Source organism: Macadamia integrifolia, chromosome 12 (assembly GCF_013358625.1).
Source record: "Macadamia integrifolia cultivar HAES 741 chromosome 12, SCU_Mint_v3, whole genome shotgun sequence".
Lineage (NCBI taxonomy): Eukaryota > Viridiplantae > Streptophyta > Magnoliopsida > Proteales > Proteaceae > Macadamia > Macadamia integrifolia.
In genome coordinates this window covers 11312344-11324924 of record NC_056568.1, presented here as the reverse complement: position 1 = coordinate 11324924, position 12581 = coordinate 11312344, and the positions used below count along the sequence as shown (strand labels likewise).

The 12581-nt window shown below is 40.7% G+C and overlaps 1 protein-coding gene across 1 annotated transcript; it reads right to left on the bottom strand.

Annotated features, from left to right (window-relative positions):
* Positions 1–1667: 1667 nt before the first annotated feature.
* LOC122057655 (transketolase, chloroplastic-like) lies at positions 1668–6926 on the bottom strand. The gene is made up of 8 exons (XM_042619839.1): positions 6412–6926; positions 5802–5892; positions 4709–4814; positions 4301–4583; positions 4071–4219; positions 3798–3951; positions 2785–3196; positions 1668–2415 (listed from the first exon to the last, which is right to left on the bottom strand). The coding sequence occupies exons 1-8, from the start codon at positions 6913–6915 to the stop codon at positions 1856–1858; spliced, it is 2259 nt and encodes a 752-aa protein (XP_042475773.1). The 5' UTR covers positions 6916–6926; the 3' UTR covers positions 1668–1855.
* Between the last annotated feature and the right edge of the window lie 5655 nt (positions 6927–12581).

The following is a 12581-nucleotide window of genomic DNA, read 5'->3' as shown; positions in this document are numbered from 1 at the left end:
AAAAAAGGCACACAAACACTCCAATCAACTCCGACGGCCAAAGAACATCTTCATTGATCACTTCTTTGAAATTACAGTCCTACTAGATTTTCGAATCTGGCCATCAGCTTTAAGGCTGCCAACTGAGCAGCCACCTAGAAGACCCCATAGCCACATATTATCTAGTAACAGTTCCATATCTACCTTGTCACACTCATGAGTGGCTCCAATTGCATGCCTATTTATTCCTCTATCTTGATGGAATTCCTGACTCTAACTCAAGAATAAAATCTAGCCCATAGATTTTAACAACCCCCCCCCCTCTCTCTCTCTCTCTCTCTCTCTCTCTCTAATTCACCCAAAATACTGGGAGAAAGTAAAAAAAATGACAGGATATAATAATAATGAAACCACTATAACACAACAGTTCTGCCACTCAATTGTGGCTCCACTTCTTCAATGGGAGAAGTATATAAAGTTTAAAAAATAATGGAAATTAAGCTTTCACCCACATTCCTAGTGGTGGCTGGTGAGTGGTGGTTGATACAAGTAGACCCTATAAACTATAATCCATATGTATCAGCCTGTCCATTAAGCCATTATAGTATAAAAACAATACTCATTGGTGTTTTGTGTTTCCCCACTTAAAGCTCCCCAACCCTCAATTTCACCACTTAATTGAAAGATTCTTTTTACATGATCAATCTCTAGAAGCATCTTGGTTTCATACTACAATAGTCTACACCAATCACAAACAAGCCAACCAACTCGCTCTGGCCTTAGGAGGGAATTAACTTTTACTCATTACTTGCACCATAAGAACTCATAACCTTATTTGGATGGTAATGCTTGTTCCTGCTGCCATGGCTGTGGAGGGATCAAATGAAACTCCCCCCCACCCTCCCTTTTTTTCTATTGTGTAAAATTGTCTATTCAAAAGCACGTGTAAGGCATGTAGTAGGCGAAATACAATGTTTCATCAGCTACGAAGTGGAATTTAACCATACTATCGTCCGTTACATGGACAAGGATTTCTGGGCTAAGGTATCTGTTAAAGAATTCCTCATTCGTCACAAATAACTCCTTGTTCCAACAAGATCGAAGACCTGAATACTCGTCGTTAGCAAATAAAAATATATACATTCAATCCCAAAGGGGTAGCCGAGTTGACAAAGGGAAGTGTGTGTTTCAAAATTTGACTCCTCTTACCTCCTTAGGGTGACTCACATGAGGGTATTTAGTGCTCTTCACTACTTTCAGTGAAAGTTGAATGATTCTTATTAACTCCAGTATAACCTAATCCATGCGGTTATAGAGTCAGTATAGACCCGGGAGACTAATCAATACCCATCCTTTGCAAAAAAAAAAAAATAGTAAAATAAGTCTTCAATTTGGGTTTAATTTATATTATAGATATATTCAATGATCTTATGAAAGATCGTCTTCCTATGATGGGTTAGGAGACTAAAGACTACGAACACATGAGACTGGTCTCTACCCTAACAACAAACTGCAATTATAGAGGTCCCTCTCTCTTGGAATTAGGGTTGCGTAGAACAAAGATTCTAGTTCCGTTCTTAATCTTAGCTTGATGGGGATGGAATTATGGAGCCATTGATGATTGAACTCATAGTTCTGTATTAGATAACAGGAATAGCAGCGGCACCGGTGCCGATAGAGCTAGAGACTTGAGTAAGTCCTTGGGCTGGTGTTTATAGCCACCATTCTATTGATGAATTACAGACCTGGAACATATAGAACAAGTAACATCCTAAGCCAGATAACAGACAAAGCAGAAGATACAAGTCCTTTTAAGGTAAGGAAACACCCAGGTTTTATTTTCTGGATAGAAAATTATGGAGAAGTATCCCTAAGCTTAATTATATAGCAGTGACTTTGCCATCCTTATTATATTCTCTTCAGTGAACCCAAACTTCTTAAATGTATCCAAATAGGCACCACTAGCCCCAAAATCCTCCACCCCAACCACTACACCTTCTGGTCCCACATATTGCCTCCACCCTAGTGGTGAGCCTGCCTCTACACTTACACGCTTGGTTACCCTTGAAGGCAAGACCAACTCCTTATACTCTCTTGGCTGGCGATCAAAAAGTCTCCAACACACTAGTGAGACAACTCTCACTCTCCTCCCTTCCTCCCTTAGTCTCTCTGCACTTCCCTCACAAAGGCACAATTCTGAACCTGTACCAATTAGTATAATCTCAGGCAAATTTTCCTCAGAATTGTCACTTACTATGTATCCACCCTTCTCAACTGAATTCGCCAACGTTCCCTCTAAGTTTGCCGCCAACTTTTGCCTTGATAAGGCGATAAGACTAGGTGTATCTCTGTTAGTGACAGCCACTCTATAGGCACCGGAGGTCTCATTACCATCAGCAGGTCGGAAGACTAGTAGCCGTGGAATAGCACGAAGACCTGCAATAAGGGTGTCAATTTAGAACCAAAAACCGGCCGTTTAAAATCAAACTGAATTGAACCAAAGTAAATCGGTCCGATTTTGGTTTCAAAAGGTAATCTTTCCTCATTTTGGTTTGATTCGATTCAATTTCAGTTTCATGATTAAAACCGATGACCCAAACTGGATTACTTATTTTCAAACCAAATAAGGAACCTGATTAAATTATATTCTTCTTTAATTCAATCAATATGGATGCATGTTTGGAAAAAGCTTGACGGATTATAACCTTAACAAAAAAGGTATTTTCTGTTGGTGAAAATGTAAAAAGCTGGCCCAAACACCTAAAATAGGACGTAAACCAATATATAACCGATCGAAACCCTTACCTGCCAGCTGCTCCACAGGCTGGTGGGTCGGCCCATCTTCCCCTAGACCAATTGAGTCATGAGTCATAATGTAAAGGACTCCGGCACGACTTAGAGCAGACAATCTGATCGAATTCTTCATATAGTCGGAGAAGATGAGGAAGGTAGCAGCGAAGGGTATCAATCCACTCTTATGAAGAGCAATACCATTTGAAATCCCTGCCATTGCATGTTCACGCACTCCATAGCGGATGTTGCGTCCCCATGGAGAGGTAGGCTTCATGAAATCTTCATAGTCATGAAGATAAGCTTTGTTTGAGCTTGCAAGATCTGCACTACCTCCAATCAACCCTGGAAGCACCTTAGCTAGCTGGTTTAGACACTTCTCTGAGTACCCCCGAGTGGCATCTACAGGATCAGATTGAGACCACTCCTGTTTCGACAATCATAGACCATGTTAAATCCAGGTCATGTCCTTATGAAGCAAAACGTTCTAGACAATAATAGGAAAAAAATTCAGTCATGATGCAGTGACACCGAGTTTTAAAAACCCAGAATCAGGATCCAGATCAGAATCGATAGATTCCAAGCATCTAGGATTTTCCCCTACAGAATCTGCCCGAGCCGGATTGGTGGGAACCAGGATCAGCCTTGGCAGATTGCCTGATTTCAGTATGGATACCAGAATGATCTAATTTATAAACCCTGGTCTCAACTCTAAAGACCTAAAGTGTGCAACAAGTGTAATGATGATTTTACTAATTTCCTCAATATAAGTAAAATGAATGAATTGTGGTTAGTTGGGTTGTGGTCCTTTTTTATCTCTCTCTCTCTCTCTCTCTCTCTGGTTGGCTCAAGTGTCTGGCTGTTTTGGGCTGTCATTTTGAATTTCTTCGATATTCCCTTCCAGCTTATTTTAGCTGTTGGATAGGTCGTCGTTTTGTTGAGAAGCTACTCCTTTTTTTTGGGCTTTGTTGAATATATTTTATTTGCACTAAAAAAAATATATATATATTAATGAATGAATCAATTACCGGTAATGCATTTTCCCAGCCAGAAAGCAAACCACCATTGAGGAGGGTTTTGAATTCTACAGCTTCTTGAGGATATTTGCTTTGATAGTAGTTTAGAGCAGAGTTCCAATCCTTCTCTAGCTTCTCTCCAATTAGTCTTGGGATCTTCATTTCCCTGAAAATAAGCGACAATTCTTCCTTCAGTGGCTACACAAATTTTTCAAATGGCAATTCACCACTTTTTCTTTCTTAAGTTTAAAGTTGTACACAAAATTATCACAAAGTAATCCATACTTATAAACCATTGGAACAACATGGAATGGTTCTCGATCTTCCCAATTAACTTTCTTTCGCATTTCTTTGACATCATCCTCATCAAATGTACCATGGTGAGCTTTTGATGTCCCTTCCTTTCTAGACAATTTCCCAATCAAAGTCTTCACCTGGCTAGATGAATTCAAGTAAGCTCATAAGAGAGAGAGAGAGAGAGAGAGAGAGAGAGGATTGTCTACAATCTCACAAACCTTGATGAAAGTTGGTCTCTCAGTTTCATTTGAAGCAGATAGAAGTGCAGTCTTAAAGGATCCCACATTGTTGTATATGTCATCTACTGAGATTGTATTCCAACCAAGGGCCTTGAATCGAGAAGAAATATCTTCAGAAAATGCAAGACTGGTATCTCCATCTATTGTGTTGTGGTTGTCATCATATATCAATATGAGCTTGTTGAGCTTCCAATGGGCTGCCAAAGAAGCAGCTTCATGTGATATTCCTTCCATGGCACATCCATCACCCATGATGCAATATCTACCATTGAAATAATTAATTAGCTACCCTAGTCCTAATAATCAAGAGAGAAAAAAAAAACTAGCCTATTATTAAAGTCTTAAACAGATAAAATAGTTGTATCCATTGTTCAAGTCAAGACTTACGTATAGTGATCCACAATGACAGCATCAGGTTTGTTGAATCGTGCAGCTAGGTGAGCTTCTGCAAGGGCAAGACCAACTGCATTGGCAACACCTTGTCCCAATGGCCCTGTTATAAGAATACATGGAGCAATCAATCTATTAATATGTAATGTAGAATTATATAACCCAAATGAAATATATAATAGCATATGCTATATGGGACCATTAGATTTGACTTTTTCCAATAGGACCGAGTTTCCCTTCATCCACGGTGAAGGAGAATCGCTTTTCCTCTTATTGGAATGGGAAAGGTTATTTCTGACCACTGTAAATAGGGGTCAATGATGATAGTACGTACTATTCTAGAAATCCAATCATAATTATCAAAACACCTTGATGAAGAGATTCTATCTTCACCTTGCATAGCATGGTGGAAAACTTTCTCCTTCCTTTTTTTTTTTTGGTAGAAAATCTTTCTCCTTTCCAATATCATATAAAGGAAAAAAATATTTCCATGACACTAGCATGCAGATTCTTGTGCACACCCTCTCACATCCCATCCCTGGATACCCACTCTGTCTAATTAAACCCCTCCCCCTAATAGACAATTTGTGCGTAGTTTCCCTCATTATGGAAAAATTACAGTCTGACATCGTAAAAATCCCTCTCCCTTATATAAATAAGAGGTCCCATAAAGAAAAGCATAATGAATAGGAACGGTCTACCAATAAAAGTATACGGCATATATATACCACCATTCTAATTCTACCTTAGTTTTACAGATTAAATGGCAAGGGAGAGGGATCGCTAAGAAGCCAAAGTGCAGATTTCCACCAATTAGGAGGTGGGTGGTCGAATCTTCTAGTAAGGGCATTTAATGAGGAGAGAGTGTAGGATCCACGGACGAGATGTGAGGGGGCATGCACAGGAATTTGTACACTAGTGTCATGGGATTCTTTTTCCCAAAGGATTAATATCATCTTGTAGGGTTAAAATTCAAATTATCCCCATTGCTATCCATAGATAAAGCGATACATTTTTCCCAAAGGGCAAATTAGAATCTAAACAATGGATAATTAGATATTTGCTAAATAACATTGAAGAAGTTTTGTACCCGTTGTGACTTCAATACCCTCTGTCACCACATTCTCAGGGTGGCCAGGGGTTCGACTCCCTAATTTGCACAAGCGTTGCAAGTCTTCGATCTAGATGCAAATTAGTCTTTAGATTAGTAAGCACAATATGAAAATTAAAAAAATAGAGAAATTTCAACAGTAGGGGAAAGTCATCCTTATTGGTGTAGAAATAAAATCCTTTACACCCATCCGTGGGTTGCCTAATGGTTTGTGCGAAATGGGGATTGTGTGGATAGGCGCAAAATCTCACTTTCATGATTGTTTTGTCCCCTGAAAAGACTAGGTATGCTAGTGGTATATTCAAATCTCTCTCTCCTTGAAAAAGTTTCATATGCCCCTCTCATCCCAATCGAAACCCAACAGCATACCCAACCTCACTATTATATAAAAATTTTAAGCCCATTGGGCCACAATCAACCAGGTCCCAGCCTAATTTCAACTTAAACAAGATGTCCAAGACTGAATATTAGGCCCAAAGGGTAGACACCAGGCCCTAAATCATTAATCTCAGTGCTCCAAGAGTCCCAAGTGTTAAATTATCCATTAAAAAAAAAAAAGAGTCCAGTGTTAAAAACGAAATCACTTTACCTGAACCGATGAGAACCCAGCAAGATGAAGACAAACATACTGAAGCAGACACCCGTGGCCTGCACTCAACACAAACCTATCCCTATTAAACCAATTGGGGTTTCCTGAGTTATACCTCATCACATGGCGGTACAGATGATAACCCACTTCAGCCATCCCTAATGCCATCCCTGGGTGCCCTGCCTTGGCCTGCTGCACGGCGTCCACCATCAGCATTCGAACGTTGTCCACACATCTCCGGTCCACCATTTCCTGGAACGCCTCCTCATCACGATCTACTTCTTCTAAACTGACTCGGTGGTCTTGGTATGCATTTTTAAGCTCTTCTTTCCAGGATTCTTTGTGGCCTTTGACGATATGGGAAACTGTGTTTTTACGATCTGGGTTGGATTTGATGTTGCAGGAGATTGAAAAGTGGTTGCCAGAGAAGATGTTACGGTGGTCGGAGAGTTTGGAAGAGAGGAGAGATGGTGAGGGTCGAAGGAGGAGAGAAGAGATGGCCATTGTGAGAGAGATTCTTTGTCTTGGATGGATTGGGATGAGGTGGCTTTTGAAGAGTTTTTTAGGCTTTGTGATTATTTGCATGGATGTACACGTGTTGAGTAGATAGAGGACTTAAAATGCTACGTGGCTTTCGTTGTTATTATTTTGACTTTTTGACTCCGGGAAACCAATTTGATTCAGAAAATTTGGGTCAATTCGACCCCATGTAAATGTGGATCTAACTCGTTTCAATTGGGCTTCACACTAAGATGGGCGGTTTTGAGTCCAACAGAATCTGGCTCATTTCATCTTCATCTCAATGGTTTTATGTGGCGTTGCAACTTGCAAGTTTGGCCAAGTCATCCCATGCCCACCCTGAGCCCAAACGGGCTTCAACTGAGATACCCTGGCCTTCAGGACAGGTAGGTTTAGGAATTTCTGTCCCTGAGTTAGGGCCAAAAGGGTTGAGGCCTCAGGCTGAGCCCCGCCCACTCTTTTTCTTCTTCCCAGCCTGACCCAGCCCCTAGATCTCCTTTCCCCCTTCCCCATGATGAGGAGACTCAGGACCAATCAAGGCCAGCTCCACCTGGCCCTAAGGGCAGGACAGGGTTGGATTTTTTAGGCCCTAAATTAAGACCAGGCCAGGCCTGGGTCCAGATAAGGGGGAATTAGGATTGGGCTGAAGTTTTCAAAAATATGGCCCAATCCAGCCCTGTTGCACCCTAGTTTTAAGGATTAGTTAACTTTGTCTTCGTCACAAGATGGTGACCTTTAGCCAAATGCCAACTATGAAAAGCCAAGCAGCTGTATATGATTAAACAAGACCACACACCTATCTGATTGGTCCAATCTTAGCGTGAAACTAAGGGTGGGACGTGGGCATAGGGCAGACTGAGTGGGCTGAAGGGGTGGCTTGAGCCTATAAGTGTATGAACTGATTAGGTTTACGTACGAGAATGTTCTCATAATCTATTACATGAAAAGAGAAAAAATTAATTCTAAATCCATGGGCTAGAGTCGTCTCGTATGTGAACCTGATCTGCTCTCTATAAGGGTGGCCTGTTATCTTCTCATTATTTTCATTGGCCCAAAATATCCCCTATGGGCCTCTATAAAAGATATTTAAAGAGAAACATATAGATAGATAGATAGATGTTGCATAGTGAATATATGCCCATATTTTGACCTAATATTTTTACATATTAAATGCGTACCATATTGTTTTGTGCATGTTTTTAAGTCAAATTATTAGAAGTATTATTGAAACCGAGGTCTGCTTACTATCTATATATATCCACACCCATTTTCTTGTGGTACCCGAACTTACTAACTATGATCTAAGAGTTTGCCAGTTGTCACCAATTTTATTCGGCTTAAAACGATCAATTTTGGTCCAATTTTTGTTTCGGTTCAAATAACACCCTTACAACCAATTGGTATGAGCTTGTTTGGTATGAATCCGATTATACATAAGAAACCAAACAACCAATTAGTTAAACAGGGTGGTCACGGTCCTGGATTCCTAGGTCTTAAAATGGTGGAGATTGATTAAATCACCACCACCACCCTGGGTTGTAAAGTGACAGAAATCGATCAATGAGGTCCAATCGAACTCTCGACAACCAAGCGAGGTTGTGGTTTTTCTTAAGCCCATCGGCACAGAGGGGAATTGATAGAAAAACTCTCCTCCAATGAATAAAAATATACTACGTAATAAGGGTGAACATTTGGCCTTGATGGCCTAGCTCGTCTTGAGCCCGAATAGGGCTTGGGCTATTATTTCTATCCTTAAGGGTGGGTTAAGATTGAAAATACTAACCCTGAATTAAGGTTGGGCCAAGCTTGGATTTAAGCCTAAGTCTAGCCCAACCTGGTCCAGATTTTATTTTTAGGTAAAGGACAATCTGTTGTAATGAGACTTATTTACCCATTGGCCCCACACTATACTATTTCCAACTAAGTGAGATCAGGGTTTTCTTCGCAATTTCTCCTTTCCTCTCTCACCAGCCCAATTGGTGCATCTTTTCTCTTTTCTAATGCATGAGATACAAATGACAAAAACATAAGCAATCTGACCCTAAGCTCAATCAGGTCTTGTTATGAGCAATTAGGGCGGGATTAGGTTGGCATGAACTCCGTAAGGTTGGACCTGGACATGAACACAATAGGATTGATTTGGCCCCAAGTGTGAGGACCTAAGGTTGAATTAGGGATTTAAAATACCCGGGTCAACCCGACCCATGTTCTCCCCTAGTAAGTAAGGTGAAGACAAAAGCATATCAGCCAGAGGAGCCGACCGGACCTGAGTAAGTCCAGTAGAGCCAGAGTGGAAGAACAGAAACCGTGTGTAAAGTATTAATTGTCAAGGATCCAAAAGGGATAACGAGGAAGCATGGGAGGAAGTTATGGAGGAAAGTAGCCAGGCAGTCCGTCCTTCGTCCCTCACCCTCATTTCGTCTCTGCTCTTTTCTGTTCTGTTCTGTGTGGTGGGTCGGTTGTTGTGGTTGGGAGATGGAAATGCAAGCGAGCCAGCTGGTTTTTTTTTTTTTTTCATTTACGTTTCCAATAAGGTTCCACGACGGAGTGAGAGACTGACTGACTGAGAAGTCCAATCAAATCAATGATTGTAACCCAGAGGGAAAGAAGTGTGACAGTGCGAAAGAGAGGGAGGGGAAGTGCACTGAATCAGGGGGAACTGATGAAGACGAAGGGGACAGTTGGCTTACCTGTCTGATGAGGCCCCTCACCTCTGGAGCTTTGGTGGCCCTGCCTCATGTGCTTCCCACTCCCCCCAACGCTAACCCTAAATTAACCAATTTGCTTCGCTTGTTATTTTCTATCTGCACCTTCCCACCACTTTCCCTTCTCCCACCATGCATTCACATTTGAAGACCACCCAAGATTTTATAACAAAATTGTTTTTGTTATAGATCTGATGGAAAATCTTCACACATTGATGGGTGATGGACGCATAATGCCCCAATATTATTATCTAAGAGAATGCTGCCCGCTTACGTAGTTATGTTTTTTTAGCATGCAGATCAATGAGAGGTTGTGTCGATGTTTAGGCGTAAAGACAAAGAAAAGAATGACACAAAATTACCACCTTGCCCTTTACTAAATTAAAAATTACATCCATGTTGATGCCAATATAGACGTTCTCGCTGATTCGATTTGATTTTTGAATCATACCTAGATACCCCTCAACTCCCTTTCACTAGCGAAGCAAGAGAGTTCATCTCTTAACCTCATGAGACCCCTCCTAACTATTGGTTAGAATCTTATCACCAACTGGATTAGCAATTGTCTTCCTCTTGATTGGATAATTTACCATCATTTCACGTTTGGCACCTTGCAAATTGTTTCATGATTAAGCAAAAGGTAAGGGATTAAGGAAAGAAACAAGTACAAGACTTCCTTGATTATGCCCCCTAAAAAGCGTTTTTGGATTGACGCTGGATAATTAATATATCTACAAGATTTAAGTGTCAACTATGCTATCAATAAATTAAGGGTAATTTACAATGCCACCCCCTGGAGAATGCCAATATTAGAGGGACACCCCCTCTCTTTCACCAAATTAGACTCGGACCCCCTACCATCAGTCACTGGTGAGTCAAGAGATAAAATGACCGTTATACCCTTCTCATTGAAACACGTTTTAACCCTTCTTCTATTTTGTTTCTCTCTTCCATAGAGTAGGTAGGCTTGCCGATGGCGGTGGCGCCGAAGTTGGTGGTGGCCGATGCCCTCTGCATTCGTCGCAAACACCTGTCTCCGCCGCTGGAAAACCTTCGACAAACCTCTTCAACTCTCAGGTCTCGTGAAGTTGTTGGATCTCTTATGCTCCGCCGACGTACCTACCGTTGTCTGATTCAAACCTACAGAGGGGAATAAAAAAGTAACCCAAAAGCAGAGACAATCTGCAAGAGAAGAAGAAACGGAAGGAACGTCGGCGGTAGGTACATCGGCGTTCTTCGGCTTTCGTTTCCAAACAGATTTTCTGTCTATCACTTATTTTGATCAGTTTCTTTCAAAACCAACCATTGATGTAAGGAACGAACTGTCTCTGATGATTTTTCAAGAAAAAATGTCTCTTTTTTTTTTGTGGGTAATTGATTGTATTTGTTGATCGGCTTTCGTGGATGCCCATGTTGAATGAGTCCCCAGAGATGGGATCGAAGAAATAATTATTGATGATGCCATGGTAGGCAGGGTAGAGTCCAGTGATGATCGAGTAACGGTTGGAAAACGTAAGGGTAGGGAAAACAGAGATGTGCCGTTGGCGATCAGACGACCTATGTTGGGGGTAGGGATTTTGAATTGATACCCAAATCGGAACCCATCGGAAGAGATGAGGAGAACGACGGGATGATCGAGCTTGGTGAGAGGGCGATCGGTGGTTTCTGTTTCTGCTGGAGTTGAAGATTGGGAAGCAGGAACCCATCGGAAGAGATGAGGAGAACGACGGGATGATCGAGCTTGGTGAGAGGGCGATCGGTGGTTTCTGTTTCTGCTGGAGTTGAAGATTGGGAAGCAGGAACCCATCGGAAGAGATGAGGAGAACGCCGGGATGATCGAGCTTGGTGAGAGGGCGATCGGTGGAAGCGAGAAGTGTACGGGTCACCGTCCGTCGTCGCAGCTTTGAACGATTCTCAGTGAAATGGGAAAGAAATAGTAACTTATTATAAGGGTAATTTAGGTATTTCATATTTAATAAGGGCATTTTGGTATTTTAAATAAAATATTATTGCTGACATCAGCATAAAAGGCATATTCCTTAACCGTGACTGACAGTAGGGGGTCCGAGTTTAATTTGGTGAAAGAGAGGGGATGTCCCTCTAATATTGGCATTCTCCAGGGGGTCGCATTGTAAATTACCCATAAATTAATGTAGTACAAAACCAAGAATCTCTATGTTCACAATCAACAGAGACCATGCAACTAATAAGTAGAAACAAAGCCCACTTATAAATATTAAAAAAATAAAAATAAAAAACCAATCCCCACTTATGAACTATGAGCTGTCTTGAATCTTGAAAATCCCCACTGGTGAATGATTACTGTTGATTTTATATTGCTGTCATTTTCCAATGAAAGAGATTTTTTTTTTGAGCTTTCAATTGATAACGTAGGAGCCCACGTAGAGACTAAGACTTCAACATCCATCCACATCCATCCACGGTAGAGAAATAGATTGGCAAAGTTGGAAAGTGATTCTACTATGTCAAAATCATTGACCAAAATTTTTCATGGAAAAGAAATCAAAGGTTGAATAACCACCAAATTGACTATGTAACCCTTTCTGCTCCTGCCAAATGCAATGTACCACATGATATTTTTTATGGAAAAAGGTTACTTGGACTCAGCAAGAGAATTGGCCATGCTCAATAATATTGGACTGATCAATTATATGGGATTATAAACCTTACATTTTAGGTGAAAAAATGAATTTTTGATCCCATATCAAATTGATATCGATGATATATATGCTAACATTGTATATTAAAACTTTAGGTAGGTTGGCACCCTATGTTTCTATTATCTCTTTCTTGCTTATATGAAATGACGTCGTCTCTATATCTTTATTTCTTTTTTGTGAGTTGCTTGTCAGAAATCCTTTATTAATTTTTATATTTTTATTTGATAAGTCACAATCAAATTAGGAATCCACTTTTTTTTTTTTT

Bases quoted from the DNA above. Each gene is read 5' to 3' on its own strand.
- LOC122057655 (XM_042619839.1), bottom strand. From the start codon at position 6,915: ATGGCCATCTCTTCTCTCCTCCTTCGACCCTCACCATCTCTCCTCTCT. The intron at 3,952-4,070 runs GTATGGATTACT...GCTTATTTTCAG, and splicing joins GTTGTTCCAATGGTTTATAA to GGAAATGAAGATCCCAAGAC. The intron at 3,197-3,797 runs GTAATTGATTCA...TTGTCGAAACAG, and splicing joins GCTGGGAAAATGCATTACCG to GAGTGGTCTCAATCTGATCC.